At 39.2% G+C, this 21,478-nt stretch overlaps 1 protein-coding gene across 3 annotated transcripts in view; it reads right to left on the bottom strand.

Moving 5' to 3' along the window:
* The window catches only part of fat1a (FAT atypical cadherin 1a), a 70,533-nt gene that overhangs the window by 21,514 nt on the left and 27,541 nt on the right, over window positions 1-21,478 (bottom strand). For all 3 annotated transcript variants that reach the window (XM_026302897.2, XM_026302898.2, XM_026302896.2), the window contains exons 5-10: window positions 15,699-16,028; window positions 14,198-14,414; window positions 12,391-12,530; window positions 5,238-5,513; window positions 4,764-4,974; window positions 156-4,229 (exon numbers count right to left, since the gene is read on the bottom strand). In XM_026302897.2, the coding sequence (XP_026158682.1) occupies window positions 156-4,229; window positions 4,764-4,974; window positions 5,238-5,513; window positions 12,391-12,530; window positions 14,198-14,414; window positions 15,699-16,028 (5,248 nt within the window). The remainder of the gene's footprint in view (window positions 1-155; window positions 4,230-4,763; window positions 4,975-5,237; window positions 5,514-12,390; window positions 12,531-14,197; window positions 14,415-15,698; window positions 16,029-21,478) is intronic.

The following is a 21,478-nucleotide window of genomic DNA, read 5'->3' on the forward strand; positions in this document are numbered from 1 at the left end:
CAATATTTCAAAGATGAGATATTATCATCATATTAAGTGGCATAAGTGGATAATCCCCCCTAAGCCCTGTTTATGGAAAACTTACACACAAAGGAGTAGGGAGTAAACTCTCTGGGCTTAATAACCATTTGTTTCACAAAATAATAAATGCCCACCTGTGATGAAGTAGTTCACTTGTTTATTGATGTCTTCAGAATCATCATCTGTAGTGCTGAGGATAGCGATCACCCCACTGGGAGGAGGGTCATCTTCACTGACTGTGCCTTTGTAGATCTCTGCAGTAAAGCGTGGTGGATTATCGTTCACATCAGCAACTGTAACCTCCACTCTAGTGCCAGTAGCATGTTGGACTTTGTCGCCTTGGTCTGTGGCTAGGACATCAATGGTGTATTTATTCATCTTTTCACGGTCTAGCTCTTTTAAAGTGGTCACCCATCCAGTTTCGCTATTGATAGCAAAAAGCTCAGAGATTTCCTGCAGGTTCTGCTTTGGATCGAGGCTGTAAACAACATGTCCATTGGTTCCAGAGTCTTGGTCAGTGGCTTTGACTTGGATCACCTGAGCCCCACTTGGTAGGTTCTCTACAACAACGGCCTCATATGGGTATGATTCAAACACAGGCTTGTTGTCATTAAGGTCTTTAACTTGGATGTTTATATTTACAGATGCCACTACCTCATAGTTCTCATGCTTGGTTTGGGCAAGCAAAGTGAGTTGGTACCATTTGGTAGTCTCATGGTCGAGGTTTTTCTGAAGTTTGAGCGTTCCACTGTCTCTGTCTATAACAAACACCTCGTCTTCATTGCTCTCAGGAGTGTTGCCCTTCACAAGACTGTAGATGACTGGTTGCTCACTTTCTGCCTGTATCACATCAATCTCTGTGCCAATGGGAAGGTCTTCAGCAATTGTATACCGGTAATGTGGTTCAGAAAACTTGGGAATGGGAGTCTCTGGTGCGACAATCCTGATGTAAACCTGCACAACTGAATGTTTGGGTGGGTTCCCAGTGTCCTTTGCCCGAACAAAGAATGCATAGAGCTCGTTCTCAAGCCCAATAAGACTTTCTTTGGTGGTAATGACTCCAGATGTTGGATGGATTTCAAAGTTTTCCTCAACATTTTCAACATCTGCTTCAACTGAATACTCAATGTCAGCATTGCTTCCCTCATCCATGTCTGAAGCAGCAATTTTAACCACAGAGGTTCCCCTTGGGACATCTGACGAAATAGTGGCTTTGTACTCAGCTGCCCTGAATTGTGGGGCGTTGTCATTGACATCTGTTAGAATGACATTGACAATACAAAAGCCTACTTTTCCACCACCATCTTTAGCCATAAGAGAAATTGGAATAACCTTGTCTATGGCATTTTCACGATCAAGGCTCTCTAAAGTGAAAATCTCCCCATTTTCATTGACAGAGAACTTGCTTTTTGCAAAGTCATTTACGATATGGTAGGTTATTTGCCCATAAATGCCTTCATCATCATCTGTTGCCTTTGCTTCTGCCACCAAGGTACCAACAGGTGAGTTTTCAAGAAGCTCTACAACGTAGTCCACCTGAGAAAAGGTGGGGTTGTGGAAGTTGGCACCAATAACTGTGACAATAACAAGAGCTGAGTTTCTGAAAACACCATCAGATGCTGATACATTAAGGTTGTAAAGAGGTTGCATATGTGTCCTCCGATGGTTGGAAATGGTGATGGCACCTGTGTGTTTGTCTATGGCAAAGCTCTGATCTTCATTTCCGGATATAATTGAGAATTCCAGCTGATTTGAGTCTGTGCTGTCAGCATCTGATGCTTGGACTTGGGTGATGAAGTGTCCACGTGGGGCCAATTCGCTGATAGTAGTTTTGTAAGTGTGTTCACTAAATGTTGGTGCATTGTCATTTAGGTCACTAACGTCTACTGTCACAGTTACATCACTGGAGAGGGCTGGAACTCCTCCATCCACTGCCCGGACTCTGAACTTATGCTGCTGGATCTCCTCATGATCAAGTATTTGAGCTGTAGTGATGATCCCTGTGTCACGATCTACAACGAAATAATCTGAATTCTTCCCCTTTTCCTCAACCAACTGAAAGAATACTTTTTGGTTATTACCAGTATCAGAATCTTTGATGTTAACTTGCAAAACTGATGTTCCAATGACAGAGGCCTCAGAAATACTGGCATAGTAGGACCTTGACAGGAAGACAGGGGCGTTATCATTTACATCTTCCAATATGATATCAACGAACACATCTGAGTGTGCTCCAGTCAAAGAATCTGTGGCTCTTACATTTAACTTATAAGCAGGATGTGTCTCAAAGTCCAAGGGCTGAATTACATGAATAACACCTGTGTTGAAATCAATTGAGAACTGTTTGAAAGGATCACCCTCAGAGATGGTATATACAATACGAGGGCCTTCAGAATCATTTGCCTGTACATGAAGCACAGGTGTGTGTAACTGAATGTTTTCAGGGATTTCAATGCTATAAAAGGGCCTCTCAAATACAGGCATTGCTTTGTTCACCACTGTGATTGGCACTTCCGCTTCAGCCGAGAGTGCTGGCTCTCCATTATCCTTTGCAATAACAATGATGACAAAGTCTGTATCAAGCGATTCTTTTTCAAATTTCTTCTTAAGGGAGATTTCACCAGATGGGCTAATTTGAAAGTGCTCCTGATGTTCCTTTATGTAATAATGAATATCTGCATTTGGACCAATATCTTTGTCAACTGCTGTGACCTGCCGGATTACATGGCCTTCTTCTGCATCCATCTGGACCAGGGCATGATAGGGAAGATTCACAAACATAGGTTTGTTGTCATTCATATCTTCCACTGTCACAGTTAATAAAACATGAGCCTCATCTTCAGATTTGTCTCCTCTGGTAACCACAACAACAATATCAAATGTGTCCTGTACCTCACGATCAAATGGAATCCCAGTTGTTGAAATTACTCCAGAAGTGCGACTGATTTCAAACCTGCTGTCAGGGTTCAAAATTTTATAGAACAAAGGTTCATTCACCTGGTTCCCAACAGCAGCAATGACTGCCAGTGTTTTCTTCTCAAAAGAGTTTTCTTGGACATAAGCTTTGTAGGACTCCCTGGTGAACCTCAGCTTGGTCTCCTTGTTTTCCTTTACAATAATCTTCACTGTAGCAATGGTGGCAAATCTACCATCTGACACCCTAATCTTTAATTCATATCGGCTCCTCAATTGTGTGACATTCTGAACAGAGATTATGCCTGTGACTGGATCCATTTTAAATTTATCACCAATATTTCCTTCAGAGATGGAGAAGAGAAGTTTTGAGTTAGGTGCAGAATCTAAATCTGTGGCATTGACTTTAATGACTTCCACACCTTTGTATGTTGGAACTGTGATGATTGTCTCATACACTTCTTGGCTAAAAACTGGTGAGCAGTCGTTAACGTCAATGACTTCAATGGTCACGTTAGCTGCCTGTTCTGCAAACAGACGTGGTATTCCTAGATCATGGACTTGGACTGTGAAACGGAAAACACTTCTCTCTTCGTAATCCAAAGCTGTTGTGATTCTGATTGCTCCGGTGCTTGAGTCAATGACAAAATAGTTGTGTGCAAAAGGTTCAACAATTTGATAGATGAGAATAGCATTCTGGTCACAATCAACATCAGAGGCGCGAATAACAAAAGGAGTGTTTTCATGGGTCAGAACAACACTGTTTATGGGAGCTGACTCACTGATTATGCCTTTGAATTCCCTCTGGAGAAAGACTGGGGCATTGTCATTTTCATCCTTAAGATGAATCAAAAGTGTTGTGTTGCTGGAAAATCCAGCCATGTTGGTGCCCTGGATGATCAGTTTATATTGAGAGATGGTCTCATAATCTAAAGCTCTCTGGGTCACAACTACTCCAGAGTTTGGGTTTATATCAAATGCATTGTTGATGTTGCCATCTTTTATTTGATAGAAAACAGATGACTGGCTGATGGCTGTGACCAAACTCACAAAAGTTCCAGGATGGGCCAATTCACTGACATCTGCTGAGAACTCCTTTTCAGTGAATCTTGGGGCTGCATTGTCAGAAATTGTTACGACAATGTGTACATTGGCTGTAGTTGACAGTGGAGGCATTCCATTATCAGAAGCTTTAACAATGAGTTCAAACATGCTCTTGCTGTTGCGATCCAGCTCTTTGGCCACTGTAATTGTCCCAAGAACAGGATCGATGGCAAATGAGTTTGCAACATTTCCTATAAAGAAGACAAAAAAAAAATGTTTATGTGGCTGCTTGTTATATATGTCTGGAAACTAATACAGAACATACATGGAAAAACAATTTCAGTTTGCTATGTGATGTACAAGGAGCATGTATGTTTGAGGAGCATCTGGAATATAATATTCAGCATATTTTTTCCAACGCAACCAACAATTCAATAACATGAAGTCATCTAAGTTATTTCAAATATGTATGTATTGAAAAAAAGCTAACTGGTGCATGTTTCTTGTTCTCATATAACAGCATACTGTAGGAACAACCCATTGTGTAAATGTCTGAGGGGGATCTGCCCATCTCCTACATATTTGGAGGTCCTCTAAGCAGTTTTCACTGATTCCCTAATTTTTGTAAAGTATTTCATTCATTCAAGATCCAGTGGGCAGTAGAATTCAAGATGACGCATACATTTTTACAAGCTTGCATGGTTTTACAATGAGGGCTTTGTGCTATGAGAAAAAAAAACAACTGGGGAAACTTTGGCTCAACATTGCAATTTGGGTGCATTTACCAGATTCAATGCTGTAGACAACCTCTGCATTATAGCCTTTGTCTTTGTCAAGAGCTGTGACCTGCAGCACAGCCGAGCCTACAGCAGCAGATTCAAACACACGACCTGAGTAAGGTGTCCCTATAAACCACGGTGCATTGTCATTGGTGTCATCCACATTGACAATAACACGCACAAGATTCCTCTTTACTGGGATGTCCTGGTCTCGAACCTAGAGAAGAAAAAAAATTGAAATGTATGGAGGAAGAAAGGAATTTAAAACAGATACACAAGAGCATGAAGGCCCTCAGGGGATAATTAATTCCTGAATAGTAACATAATAAAATAGCACAGCATTCAAATTTTAAGACGCATAGAGACAAGCTTATCTTCATTTCACGGGTATAGGAAAATAAACTCCATTACAACATACGAATGAACTTTTTTATTCATTTTAAAACTACTGTTACACTAACATTGTTCATTGATTCATACCATGACAGTGAGGATGTGACGATGCATAGTCTCGTGGTCCAGTCGCTCAGCAGTGTACAGCATGCCAGTTCCTGGATCTAGTCGGAACTTCCTCAGGCTGTAGGGATCAGTACTGCTCAGGAGTGTAAAGGTCAATTTGTTCTTATCATCTCTGTCCGCTGCGCTGATCTGCAGGACCTCAGTGCCTTCTGGTTTGTCTTCAGGGATATTTACAACATACGCCTGCTGAGAGAACTGTGGCCGGTGGTTGTTGGTGTCAATGACACGGATAAGTACCTAAGGAGAAAAATAAATTGTAGAGAATATTTACACCCAACCAAAGTCTTATATTCAATTAATTCTACTTAGAATCATTTTTTATATTTAAAAATATACCTGGCAATTAAGATGAAAAACAATTTTGAAATTTGTATGAGCCTTTTCAAATTTGGTACTGGATGCTTGAGTCAGTCAAGATAAATCTAGTATTCCAAGTTACTCTAGATTTATTTCATAAAAAACACAGGGTAATTCAACCAAGGCTTGGTTTTTGCAAGTGATAGTCAGCACAGGTAGGTTTACATGTACAAACACACAAATCACATATTAATTAAGAGTACAGTATAGTATGTCTACATTTATTTAGGAATGCTGCAAAATAATCCAGTGCATACAGAAGGTAAAAAGATGTGTTCATTTTCCTTCTATCTTTATTTTCACTCTCTCGAACTTTCCATCTGCACCCACACACACACACACACACACACACACATACACACGCTGTAAGTTCTTCAAAACCATCATCCACGTTCTTCAGTAATAAGTAATGTTGTGTAGACATAGAAAAGATCAATACATATGATGGGAAAAGCAATATTTTAACTGAATGGCCACTTGGTACTGCTGTGAAAAACTGAAAAAAATAAATCAATGCTGAATTCTGAGCTTGCCAAAGGACCAGGTGATTAAAAAGTGATAGGTCCAATGACAATAGCATAACAACATGCCTAAAAGTAATAAAATTTTTAGGGTGGCTAAATCTATAATTGTGTTACTGTTTTTTTGGATTACACTTTCTTCTCCTGTATTCTCCAACAACTATTCAGACTCCATGGAACAAATTTGTATCCATGCAAGCTTCTTGCTTTGAACAGCGAAGTGCAGTGCTCATTTCCCGACACATCAAATATCCCCAAACTGTAAAATTCCACCGGGCGCATGTTTTATCAACACCAGCCACTCGTCTACTGGACTTCCGACGGAGGATTATGGAGAGCTGCTGGAATTCCATCTCTGCTTTCCAGACCAGTGAGGGGCTTCTACCGTTGCCAAACATGGAGAACAAAGGGATCAGCCTAGCTTAGACACCTGCATACCAGACACCAGGGGGTGGTGTCCCGTAAGTAAATGGGTGAAGCTGAGCTGTTTGATGCAAAAAAGTAAAGAGGACTATATTTACAAACATTCTGACCAAATCTCTTGTTATCTCTGGTCAACACAACTACCCACTGACATTTTTAGTCATAATATTGTTTGTTAGGCCCTATAAGACTATATCGGTGACAAATATAGACTCAACCTGACAGGACTGATAACATTTACAATCTGCTGTGTGCTGTGATGTTGGCAATGCTGCTGAGGCTCACAGATGTCATCTTGAAGGGGGAGCACTGGGCTGCATGCTGTCTGTCAGTGCTGTAGGCTGGCTGTTTGCCACAAGTCATGTGTCATGAGCAACCGTGCACCATTGCTAACTAGGAAGCATAATGTAAAATAAATACACTTTTCCTATGAGACCACACTGAAATCCTGATATTGGTTTTATTCCAAGTATGTCCTCTCATGTCTTGAAAGACATCATATAGCACCACAACCCATCTTTTACACACACAGATGCACATGTATGCACCTCCACACCCAGAGTCATAAATTGTTCACCTCCCCTCACACATCCACACAGAGATGCTGTCCAATGTGTCTCAATCTGGGCAGTGCCAGATAACATGTCTTGTGAATAGTGAGTAAGGTGGCAAGGGCTGATAGTGCTGTCAAGAAGGAGAAAGGAATAGAACCTGGTCTGTACTATACCCATCTATCCACAATGCACTGTTTTAGATGGTTTAGAAAGCACACAAAAGGCCATTCAGGCCCCCCCCCCCCCCCCCCCCGCACACAAACTTGCCTTTCCCTTTGCAAGGAGTCTCTACAACACTTCAAAGGAACTTTGCCCCCAAACATCACAAAGCAGCATGATATAGCCTGACTGCAGCAGAAATGTTGATGTAGAAGAAAAACTCTGTAGTCTTTGTATATGGCTTCCTCAGGGAATGCTGAGGAGGAACAAGATTGGGACTGAGACAGACGTGACAGATGGAAATACTAAAGGAAAAAAGTGATGTGAGGGTGAGATGAGAGTAAGCAAGAGAAGTGACAGTGAGAAACCAAAGAAAGCTAAGGGGAAATGGTCAAATTTAGAAAACATAGATTGTGGGTGAAAATAAAAGAAATACACAAACAAAAGATAGTGCTGATAATGCTGATACATCAAAGAAAGAAAGCACTAGTTACAACAAATAGATTTGATACAGAAGGCAAGAAAAACATACTAATGAGTTAGGTGAACCTTTGAGTGACACAAGGAGAGTCTTTGAGATCCAAGCAACAAAAGAGACCAGGAACAGACTGTATGTAGTTTGTACCACAGCTTGTGGTACTTCTACATGGCCAAGCGAAGATGTCATTTAACTGAAGGTGGGGGAAGGGAAGCTGGGAAGCTGTCAAGGCTGCCTTGTTGGCGCAGCTCCTGCCTACGAAGTGCCTGAGCCGGAATGTGGCACCCCATGCCTATATCAGCTGAGCCTTCAGAGACACCTTCATAGAGCTACAACGATCACCCAGCAGAATGGCTATTTTCCATATCCCTCCTACTGACCAGGATCCTTCATACTGATATCAGATTTAAAATTGTTTTCAATTTTCAGCTCACAGTTTGTCACTGTAATTTAAGAACAAAGGTGTGCTTAAGAGAACACAAACAGATCCGTGCCTTCTGAATAAAGGAACACCTTTTGTATGGTTTCCAGAACAGGATACACAGGAGTGCTTATTGTGCTCATTGTCCTCCTGTGCCATGTGTAGTAGAGGAAGCCCCCCTGCCAAGTGGCAGGTTCTGGGCAAAGGAAGGGCACTGGCACCAAGTATTTGAACATGTTCCCAAAACAGGATTAACACAGCCCACTACCCACAGAGGTCCAGCTCTCTTGTTTGCACTTCATTTTACCCAAACAGAATAATCATCATCCCTGCATGCCTGGCCAATAATTGTGGAGATTTTTGAAAATCAGAGGGAAAAACCAGAAAGAAAGACAAAGAGGGCTAGAGGGAGAGAGACAAAGAGAGAAACATTCCAGGAGAGAGAAAATAGGCCAGCCCGTCTGGCAGCACAGCTTCCACATGACTTTGATTTGAGGAACAGATAAGTCCAACTTCAAGCTTTCACGAGGTGCACTGCATGTGTGTGATCAGGTAAAAAAGTCTGTTGTACTGGTTTTAAAGGTAAACAACACAGTGCCCACAGAGAAAACAAAATCATGCTCAACAACAAACGTTTAATGACTTGTTTGCCTGTTCCTACCTATTCAAATTCTATTCTTTGATTCATTTAGCATTACAAGCTCAGACAAGGAAAACTGATAACTCACCATAATGTTGTGGTTCATGTGAACTACAGATTTTCATATTTCTTCATGTGTTCGATGGTTAATCCTTATAGTGCAAAATCAGGTGGATCAACTAAGGCATTAATATTAATTGACTGTACACTTGCTTTGGATGGACAATTTATAAATTTCAGGGTGGTTTGACAAAGCTTTTTCAAAATCTTAGCCCTGATTACACACATGTGCAAAAAACACACACTTCCTATCAAGAAGAGCATTTATAGTTTCTGTTAAATCCCCCGTTAACATAGGAAATACTATCAGTGCTGAACAATGTTATCAGATAAACAAGTTAGTAGCCAAAACACCGAAACATGTTGAAGCACACTGCATTCTAAATCCTCAGGACATTTAGGGGTTCCCTAAATTATGTGCAAGTCAACCACCTGGTGCTATATGCAATATTTCAAATACACGTCATATGAAGCTACTAGCCAACCAAATCTGGGTTATTGCAATAATCTCTCTCTGCAAACAGTGTATTCATTTTTCAGATAACATCACTTAGTGTATTTTATGGAGCATATACATTCAGTAAAGAGAAACAATGAACTATGGTTTAACAGTGCTGTGATGGTTTATAGATACGGAATTCACAAAGCTGATCATCCAGCTATTTGTACAGTAAACCACTGGGATCTGTACAATAAAATTAAAAGTAGTGACTATATTACACAAGATTGTTACCTGAGTATATTCTTCGGGACATTAGCCTTTACTGCCAGGGTTAACAACAATCAAATACATCATGGGCCGATGACAACCAACTTTGTAATATTCTCTTATGCCACGCTCTAAACTCTACTACCACTTAAAATATATATACTGTATGTGAATTTGTGATGCAGTCTTTAAAATTCCTGTAAATGAAATGTCATGACATAATCTTATATAATGTTATTTCAGCCTGAAAACAATACAATCATGCTGTAATATGAAAGGCTTTAGTACAGTCAACCTCACTGAGAATCGAGCCCCACTGAGAATTATCCATCCATACATCCATTTTCTCTACCTGCTTATTCCTTAACCAGAGTCACAGGGATCTGCTGGAGCCTATCCCAGCTCTCTTTGGGGTGGAAGGTAGGGGTCCACCCTGGACAGGTCACCAGTCCATCACAGGGCCACATAGAGACAAACAACCTCACACACTCACACTCACTCCTATGGGCAATTTAGAGTCACCAATCAACCTGACATACATGTTTTTGGACTGTGGGAGGAAACCAGAGTACCTGGAGAAAACCCACGCAAGCACAGGGAGAACATGCAAACTCCACACAGAAAGGCCGTGTTGCGAACCCAGGACCGTCTTACTGTGAGGCAACAGTGCTAACCAATCAGCCACCATGCTGCCCCACTGAGAAATAGACCTTTTGAATAGGTTACCCTTGAATGTGGTTAATTTTACTTAAAATGTCACTGCATGTGGAATTGCTGAGAGGCTTTAAAATAAGCGTGTGTTGCCTGGTCTTTAAGGGAGTGTTTTACGGGGAGAAAATCATGGCTGTGAAAACAGATACTCTGTGGCAGTTTTTAAGGTTCTGCATTAAACTAAAGGACTTGCTGCTTCTATGGATGAGCTGCAAAATGCCAGTGAAGGCAGCGCTTCATCCAAGGCTCAATGGAGCACAGCAGCTAGATGATGAAAGGCTTTATTCATCCAGAGTGACAACAAATAGATTCTTTCTACAGTTCTCTGAAGCTCCGCTTTGAGGACAAAGGACAAATCATTTTGAATGCCACATCCCATATGACCCAAACTACCATGTAAAACTGTTCAAAATCTCGCGGACAAGGCATGACCATCTGAACAAAAACTAAAGACAACTGGCATGCTTTAAAGCTTTTATGATGGCAGTTGAGCTTGGGAGCCAGATATATGCAAGTTGGATTAAATTAGCATATTAACATATTAAAATGCTCCTTTGAAAGTTCTTTGGAAGAATTTTTTATTCCACTAATACTAATACTGCCTCATATATGTGGTTTATGGTCATATGGTTGATGGGACCTTTCAATTTCTTCTCTAATGCATCTTTTCAGTTGACACACATGGGCATACTCTATATCTTTAACATATAAAGCTATTCAGAGTTAATTTAGAAAAGACTAAAGCCATCTGCTCCTCATGGAGAAACGTAAAAGAAGGTTCACAGGTTCAGAGAGAGACACAGCAAAGGAGTAGAGGAGGTTAAAGAATGCACCTAAAAAAAAAAAACCTTGCTAGACGGTATCGTCATCACAGCAGCCCGGCGTCAGGAATGAGACAGTGGAAGATTCCTGGACCTCAATACCCAATTGAGATCATAGAGAACAAAAGAGAAGGAATGCTAACAACCCCGTACAGCGGTTTAGAAAATTGATTTTTGAAATTTTGCAATACAATAATTTACATTCTTTCTTTTAAGGTATATGCCCTTTTGCTATATTAGTCAGCTGAGAAGAGTGACACCCTACTTATGTCTCTACAGTAAACTTAAACCTATAGCCAAGATAGGATCAGAGTGGAGTTAGCATGGGTCTGTCAGAAGTTCAAAAAAATCTGCCTGCCAGAACATCAACAGTCTTGGAAATCTTGTCATTCCTATGACATTCTGTTTACTGCAGTTTTTTTTTAAAAATCAGGATTAACCAGTAATAAGGAAGGAAACACATTCAACGTGTTTGCTCCATCTCAAGGACACAAAATGTGTTATCACAGGTACCACTGTGTAGAAGAGAACTCGACAACAAACCTCCACAACCTTTTCATTTGAATTCAGTTTAGGACTGAATCCCAGGTAAGTGCCAAAGTTTGTTATGGCCCTAAACAATCACTTACTTTTGAATCAATAATTTAATATTCTCCATAACCAACATGGTATAACTTTTATGCTTATTAAGCTCATCTTAGGCTCTGCAGTATGAATACACTACATGACAGTAATGGTGGCAAAGTTTGTAAAAACTGTTCTTCCACTTTAACTTTCTGTGTACCATACTTGGATGGAGGAGAGTAAAGTTACTGTTTCAAATAGTAGAAAAGATGTATTGTATTTCCCTGTCCACAACAAACACTGTGGCACAATTTTATCATCATTTGTGTGAGTCAAAAATACAGCTCAACAGGCAGGACCGAAGAATGTACAAAGACTTCTTATTATGGCAGTCTTACTTCTATATCTTCCATACTTTTTGCATTATCTGTCAGATTGTTTCCAAGCAGCATTATACAGCTAGAAGTCTGGTCAAGTGAGTATGTAAGGAGACTCAAACCTATAAACGGCTATTCTGCCTGGCCACTTAAGCACACGATAGCACCACACTATAAACATACCCCAACAAACAAGACAGTTTGGCCACTGCTTCACTCATTACCCTTCCATTTCCTCCTGCTATTTCTCACATGAGAAAAACAGAACCATGACAACTGCCTCATCAGCTTCCAACCGTTTCATTACTGTTTCAATTACCTGGGTGCTGACAGTTCGTGTCCCATCTGTGGCTTCCACGGTCAGATTGTAATTTGATTTCTGCTCAGCGTTCAGGGGCCGCGCTACAATCAAGGTTCCACTGGCCTTGCCCACGTCAAAGCGGCTGTCATAATTACCACCTGTGGAATAATTTTTTTGTACAAACAACAAGGAAGGACAAAACATTAGTGACAATTTATCACTCAGTTATGTGCATGTAACAAGGTTCCACAAACACTAAATGGGAGAAACATACAAACATCAGTTTTCTGCTGATGTTGAATATAATTATGAAAAGATACACTACATGATATAAGCATATACACTGATGTTGATGATGTTTATCAGTACACATAATAGCTATTTCATGCAAGTGAACATAGTCTCACAACAGAAAAATAGAAATAAATGCAAATGGTAAAATCATAACTCTCAGGAATAAACCATTTAACAGTGGATATAAAATGAAGCACTAATTCACACAAGGTAAGAAGAGGACATTTTCCTGGCCCTTATAAGACTCTAAATCAGGTCACAGTTTTATGGGGAACAATGTGGCACAACATCAATCCAGACTCACAACACAATTCAACACAGCCAGCAGCACACACAACACACAATGCAGGATGAGCTCTTAACACAGCACAGCCTATCGGGAGATCACAGCAGCTACCTTCTGCTGTACAGTTGTGGTCACAAGTCATCTGAAGGATGTAAAACATCTCAGTATCCTCTATGCCGCCTTGCATTAATCCAACCAAACAGAACATTCCAGAGAAAAGAGGAAAGCAGTAGGAAAGCACAGAAAAAGAGAAGAAAGGAAAAAAGACATGTCAGTGAGACATTGATTAGAGGGAGGACAGGTTGGGAGGAAGGGTGAAGAGGCAAGCATTGTTGAAGGCAGTCAATTTGTCTTCTCATGCACATGGTGCTTAGCATAAGTAAAAACACATTCAATAGAGGATGAACACTTCAAAACACAAACCTTAATACTTAAATTCATCTAAGACCCAAAAATGCACATGCTGCTGTGCTCTGTCTGGCATCTAGTTTTAAAGAAAAATTTAATTTAACTATTTACGGTGCAACAATACAATCAACTAATGCTAATTGTGGTTTTGATTCTTATGGTAAAATGAGTAATAAAATGTAATTAATTTTTAGGTAGCCTAACCACAATATTAAATCTACCCAAAAGCTGTGATCGCAGTCACTGTTATTCTACTAATCTAGGCAGCTTTAGCAAGAGATTTACTTTGTTTCTTCATAATGACTGGATTTAGCGAAAATCTTGTTTAATGAAATAAGAAACAAAATTTTAAAAAATGTTGGTTGGCATTTTTCAATTTAGGTAGTTTTAGCTATCGCCCAAGCTAGTTGTTGTTATCTGCCCTGATAGCTTACACTTGACATACCTTTTATGTTTTAGTTGTACTGTCTCTGCCTCATTCTCTGACGATTTTCAATGTTCTTACAAACAATTTCTATGGCATAATCATTTTTATATGGTAAAACAAAATTCGACCTAATATGTATTTACTGTGTTTTGACTTGTGAGCCTGCTGCACGGCAGAGAAACTATACCAGAGCTACTACCAGAAAATGGCTTTTAAAATTTGCTTGCACTGTAATGACAGATGCCTAATATATTTGAAAACATGGCCTATAAATGGTGTTTCTTTCCATATTGCTCAGCAATATTACATTCCACACCATGTTAGTCCTAAAGGTTTTCTTCCATCAGAGCATTTCCAAACATTACAATAAATATGCACACACGTGACAGCGATGCATAAACAGTCAGTACCTGTGATTTCAAACCACACAGGAACATCAGAGGACTCGGTGGCAACAACGCCCACCATATGTGCCACAGGATCGCTTTCCATTACAGAGAAAGTAAAAGGGGACTCCTCAAACAGCAGGGGAGCTGCATCAGCTGGCAATTCTGGTTTGGGAATCCACTCAATATGCAGGCGACAAGTGGAGGATTTCTGAGGACGCCCATTGTCAACAGCTTTAATCTAAGAAAGGGGCAGAGAATCCAAGAGTGTTACACAGTGTTACACAGCATTTTTGTTGCACACGACTTTCTATACAACTCTAAAGTGGATCCCCTGCCTGAAGTAAATATAGTATGACTTGTGTTTTAATGATTATTAATAAAAAAAGCAGAAATAGATCCATATTTTCCTGCTTAGGCTTGTCCTGCGACTTACACAAAAAAGTGACTTATATTTATTTACACTCATTTTGTCAAGCAGTCGCTAGTTTCAGAATGCACTCTTGACACACTTGACTCAATTAAAGCGCTAAAGCGCAATTAAAACGCTTAGGTTCATGCTAAACTAAATTATAACTCATTATAAATTATTATGCTAAACTATAACTCCTAGTGTAACATAGGTGAAAATGTCAAAAAGAAAGAGCTATATTGCAGATTTCAAGCTGCAGGTAACAAAGTCTGGAATGACTGCCGACATATTCTGGTGCAATTTATTACGGTATACAGCAAATTGTATACACAGTGCATTGATAAATAGGCACAAACTCACAGGACAGGTTGTGTTTCAACTGTAAAAGTGTTTCTGTACTCTGAGCTGTCCATAAGGCAAAGAACTCTTGTACTCTGAATAACAAAAAACTTTTTGTGTTGTGTTCTTTTGTAATTCAACCTTTTGTGAGGACTTAATTACTGTAAACTGTGGTAAGCAGTGTCTTCTGGCAGCACAAACACAAAACAAGAGACATAAATCTGGATAAAAAGATAAGTGTTAGGTATCACCACTAAATGCATGACAGCGGTTTTAACAGCCAAGTGAGATAACTAACCTACAGGTAAATTCTTGCTTTTTGCCTCACAGGTGGAAGACTGACAAGCAACATTTATTTTCACATGTAATACACGTGTTTTCCAGTAATCCTAATACACTATTAAAAACAAATGTCATGATGCTGAACCCTGAGACAATGAAACAAACAGATACAATGAATAACAGATTTGGCTCTTGCTAACTAAGACAGCTTTGTTGGCTAATGCTTGCAACATGTTGCCTAAAATTTAAAGTAAATGCTTTTGCAAATAATATTTTAATACATCTTCGGGCCAACATTATGTGTGTTGACCAATTAACTTCTGGTCTCTCATTGAGAGACTTTTCCCTGCATTTTAAAAGACAAAATCTGAAAAGGGGGGAGGTCGAAGAATGCACTTAGAAAATATTATGGGGGAAGTACAGTTTAAAATTTTACTGGTCATTGAGAAATCAGGCTGATGACATGATGAAAACCTAGGGTTGGATGCATACCGTAAGAATTTCATATTCTCCAGCAGCAGAGAACTTCTTGGATGAAACCAGGCCAGTCTTGGGCTCAATAAAGAACTTCCCATGTTCGTCTCCTTCCTCAATGCTGTAAGAGATTTCAGCGTTAGGGCCCTCGTCACGGTCTGATGCGATGACCCGATACACTGGGTCTTTCTTCATGGCTCTCTCTTTCTCTGGCCTTTCCCGCTCAGGGAGTTGGATTTTGTAGATCTTCTCAAGGAACAACGGCCTGTTGTCATTCTCATCAAGGACTTGGACGATGACGCGGACGGTGGTGGATTTTGGGGGAACACCTTGATCAGTGATGGTGATCTGAGGAGAAAGAATAATACAGACTCAGGATTTGGGGCTAACAGCAAGGTAGTAGGTATCTGACGCAATGAACTTCAAATCATATTAAATCATATTCAAAAACTGCTGATTTCTTCAAGTCCCAATTCCACATGGGTACAGATGTGAATCATTCAATAAAACCAGTGTACATCAATTAACTAGCTGTTACACAATCTTCTGTTGGTAGAGTGGTTCTTTATTTGGCACCTAATAATAATTGTAACCTAATGATTTCTACAGTGTAGTGACTAAATTTATAAACTCAAAAGTGTGTTGATATTGTAAAAATTAACTCTAAATATTTCAGAACTACAAATACAAATCTACTGTATTTTGTACACTATAAGTCAGACTTTTCATTTCCTCTGGCTTGTCCTGCGACTTATATAGTGAAGCAACTTATATGTGTATATTTACAGTCATTTTGTCGAGTAGTCACTAACGTAAGATGGCGCTCTTGACTCAACTAAAGATATTATATTGTACCGTCAAAAAAGTAAAAACACTTCTATGCTAAAACACAACTCCTAGTGTAACACAAGTGAAAATACTGGCCAAAATAAAACAAAGAGCTATGCTGCAGATTTCAAAGTTCAGGTGATAAAGTCTGCAGCTGAAACAAAGTTTGCAGTGAGTGTCAACATTCAGACAACCTGAGAGAGGAGGAGGAGACGCCGCTTCATTTCCTCTCACCCCGACGTTGGCACATTTGTTTAACGTAACTTGACATGGATGAATGAATTTGGTAATGTAGCTACTAGCTTGTCGTTTTGCCTAGCCTACGTTCTCCATAGGCTAATTTAAGCTATAATTAGTATAAATACAAATGTGACCTATACGAGTGACTTATATACTGTATGTTTTTTTTCTGTTGAACAAGACTGTTTTTGCTTAAAGTGACTACCGGTGTGATTTATAGTCCAGAAAATAGGGTAAGTTTTGCAGGACAACATTCTCGAGCATATAAGACTAAACTGCATTTTATGTATTTTCAGTGAAGTTGAACAAAGAATGCGGGATTTTAAAAGCAGTTATTTTAGTCCTTTGTCTGTTGGATGGAAGCAGTAGCATCACACTATTGTAGCTTTCAGACTTTTGGGTTTAATAATAATTTAATTGCCTAATTTTAAGCAGATGTTCTCAAATATGAAAATTTTTGATGCTCAATTTTGGGTAACAATGGCCCTTGTTATTTTTTTGTAGTTAAGACATATTAAAGATACTGATGTTTTGAAAAGGATCTTGGACTCACTGAGAGCCTCTTTAACCCCCAGAAGAACCGAGCATAACAAGCAATGACCCAAAGCATCATCATTAGTGGGGCCTTAAATTTAAGTCAAGTGTTCTTAGTGTCATGCTAACACCATGATTTAACACTTTGAACTGTCTTCAGACACTGGACAGCACAGTATGAAAAGCAAACAGGCTGACCCAAATAAACAGAATTTTCATTTTTTTTAGACCCAGAAAAATGGGCTCAACTGTTGTGCGTGTACAGTGCTTGCAGAGTTAGGAGCATTTCTAGCTTCAAGCTGCAAAATACTATAGAAGGATAGAACAAATGTCATAGTCATTTAAAACCATCTGTTAAGTGCATCATTAAAAACAGTCAAGAGTCCAGGGCCAGGCACACACCATTTGGTACCATAGTTTCAATTACTAAAGTACTGTGTTTTTGTTTTCTCGCAGTGTCTGCAGCTGTCTGTGCTATTCACATGAGCAGAATTAATTAAATGGGATGAAAAGAGACATGTGAATGTCTCTAAGGGAAGTGTTAGTGTCCTTTCCATAGAGTGTAATGAAGATTTCCATTACAACTACATAAGCTTTTTCACCTCATAAAGCATATGCAAGTATAGAGGTTAGCAATCACTACTGTTATTGTATGAACACAATAGTTATCCATCAAAGGTGGTCAGACATACCCAAGTATTTTTCCTCAAGTACTAATATTTAAATACAAATTTGAAGTAATTGTACTTACGTGTTTCAATTTTATGCAACTTCAATTTAGTTAGTTACTCTAAAAATAACAATGGCACACATATATTGTTATATTAGCTACAATATTGGGGAGACTTACACTGAAGCTGAAGTTGTACTTACAGAGCACAATTTGCTGTTTTTCCTATTCTTATCAAACTTTCATGGTAGAGGATTTTCTAACACCTGCTGGTTTAAATTACAAAAAAAAAAAATCTCAATCTTATAATATTGCTATTGTAAAATTCCACTGTAGACACTTTCCCAGGGGAACAAGAACCTTTAGGGAAACCCAGAAGGAACAGATACACAACAGTACAAGTTTGTAAATACAACTGGAAATGCAAAGATAGCGACTGATTCTGTGTTATAGCCTTGTGTGAGAAAATTGTATTCTAAACCACTGTTTTTGTAATCTGCCTTATTTGTCCGATCCTCACAGTTCTTCAGATGTGGTGCAAACCCTGACAGGAAAGCTCAACAGGAAGTATGGAAAATAATTGCAAAACAATCAGTGCTTAGCTTCTTGGAGTCCTTACCCTGGACCAGGGATGTAAACAATTAATTGACTATCAATTCATTGTCAATAATAATTTGCTCAATTAAATTAAATTAATTGTCAGTTAATTGCCCTTTTCCATGGCAGTATTTCTGTGATATCTAGTGGTGTCACTAGTCGAGTGCGCCATTGCGTGATCCAGGCTTGAACGCAATGCGTAGTTATCGCTGCGAGAAGCCCAGCACACAAACATGAAGCGGTCAAAATGAAGTGCAGTGTGGGACCATTTCAATTAATGATTACAAAAAAGCCAAATGTACACTATATGGTACTCTAAGTACAACAGCACAACAAGTTCGCTAAGTTACCACAAAAATAACTTGCATGCAGCCGTGCTGCATGAAGCGAGTGCATCAGCTTCACAACCTACAATCTCCATAGTGCTGGGAAGTATGTGATAGATTATAAGTGCTGCCAATGTTTCAAGTTTTTCATATTAAGTAGCCTACTAGGTTAATATTTTCTTTTATCTTAAATAATATTTTATGTAGGCTTAATATTATGTAGGCTAAAGCTAAGTAATACTTTAAGCTTTTCTGTTCAGAATTTGTGTTATGTTGCTAATGTTTTACAGTGCACAATTTATTTTCATGTTAAAGTAGCCTACATATTTTATTTAAGTTCTGCGTAGAATTTATTTTGTTATATTACATAAATGCCATTGTCTGTAGTGTATTCCTAAATCCTTAAGGAATATGACATGCATTTTTTATTCAGTATATAAGCAATATTTATCTTTTATTCTTACAGACCCTATTAAAACTGAGGGAAATTTAAGTTCTCAGGAAAATCGGCACGTATCAATTAATTATTAATCAATCGACAAGGTCACCCAACTAATGATTAATGAATTCATCAATAATTTGCATCCCTACTCTGGACTGTGAAAACTTATGTTACTGATTTTCTACTTTTTACATTTTAAACACTTACCAATACATGAGACAAAGTGCAGCAGTGCACCAGATAAGACCAGGATGTACCCTATATGTTGCCAGCCTCATGCAGTGATAGGCTCCAGACAACAGATGTGAACAGGCTATTCACCTCTCTTTTTTCCATTATAATGTGTTCACTACAGTCTCAGGCCTTTGAATTGTCAGCATGTCCTGGCATGTCCCACTTTTGCTATTTACCCACCCCCCTCTCCTTCCTGGGACGGAGGCCTCTTATCCTGCCGCTAGGGCCCACCTCAGACCATCAAGAGCAGCTTTGCCTTTTCTCAAATTCCCCCACTGCCTTTCTGCCTTTAGCTCTCTCTCTCTCCCTCTTTCGCACACAGACACACAACCACTACCAACCCCCAATCCTTCTCATCATAAAAGCTGAAGGCCCCCTGTGCACTCTCCACCTCCTCTTGGCATTTGGTGCAAACAATGCTGACACAGCCCCCACCCTAATTGCTCCACATGTTCCACATGGCCCCACATGTTTTGTTTATTCTCCTATAACAAGCTAGTACAAAAACGTAAAACACTAGCTAGGATTTACTCTGCCAGCACCTAGTCTACACACAAAGGAATGTGTGTACAAGTGTATTCTTCTAAATCATGATTAACCCTCATTTAGTAGCAGTGAGTATACACTGAGGTGTGTGTTTGGGGGTTGCACTAATAAAGTATAACACAATAAAAAGCTTCCTGCTGGATTCTCAATAACCACTGACCAACACACAAAACCTTCTGAAGTTGCCATGGTTACACACTTCTCTATGTTCACTTTCTATTTACATCAAAAGTTACTTGCTTTAAATAATCCTTCAAGCTCATATTTAAATTACATCAGAACGTGCAAGGCAAACTTTTAATTAGTTATTTTTCTGGAAAATTGTGGTTCTTTGTGCTCTGGAATTACAATATCTGATCATTAAAAGCTTTAGTAATAAACATTACAAAGAAAAGAATATTAGCGGGACGAAAACTGGAGTGTTGAATTTGGCACAACAATAAAGTGTAACAGAGTTTGAGCTGAGTGTTTAATGTGGTTATTAAATGTCTTGTCTGGAGGCATTTTGTCAAATGAGACAAATGAAAAACATTTGTGAACTCTGCTTAGGCGGAAATTTTTGCGTTTATTTTTTTTTTAATACAAAGACTTTGCATCAGACACCAATTCCAACCCAATAATTCAACAGCTTTCAACCACATGCTGGAAGTAGAAATTCTATGTGTACAGCAGGAGCTGAGGAGCTTTGAGCTTGCATGGGAACCTTTTTCTGGCTGTGAAATGTAATAGGTTTGGGTTCATGTTCATGTTCAAGAGTTAATGAACTAAATATTAAATAGTTGTTTTTTTTTAAAGATTATTTTTTTCAATGTTGTTCATCAGTTATAAGTTTCTCTCAAAGTCTATATAGTCTTTCCTTTTTCCCAACTTTAATCCCTTTCGTTTACACTTAGTCTTGTAATGCAATTAGCGCAGTGCAGTGTACAATCTGAGTATGAAATTCAACACTGCTCTGGTACCAGATGCACCAGCAATAAGCATCGCCCAACGTTGTGTAACTTCTAACAATAATTAAAAGACATCCAATCTGCTCCCTGTCAGCAACGGTAATGCAATTAAAATGCCTATCATCAACCATGGATTCTGTGGAGAGAAGGAAGGGGGGAAGCATAAGGACAGAACAGAGCAAAGCGCAATTAAAACCCACAAGTTTAGACATTGGACTGTTGGTTTGACAGCAGTTTCCTGTCCCAGCTTGTTCCACCTATGAGACGGAACAGTGGGAAAGAACAAAGAAACAGTCACCAGGATCTCACACATGCCTCCCACCTCTCCTTCCTACCCCATCCGGAAACTAGTACAAGGGGAAATTATTCCAAAAATCTTCTTGAATATACAAGAAAACTTTTATTTTATTTTTTGTTAATGTTTTTTTGTTGTT

The sequence above is a fragment of the Mastacembelus armatus genome, chromosome 1 (genome assembly GCF_900324485.2).
Source record: "Mastacembelus armatus chromosome 1, fMasArm1.2, whole genome shotgun sequence".
NCBI lineage: Eukaryota > Metazoa > Chordata > Actinopteri > Synbranchiformes > Mastacembelidae > Mastacembelus > Mastacembelus armatus.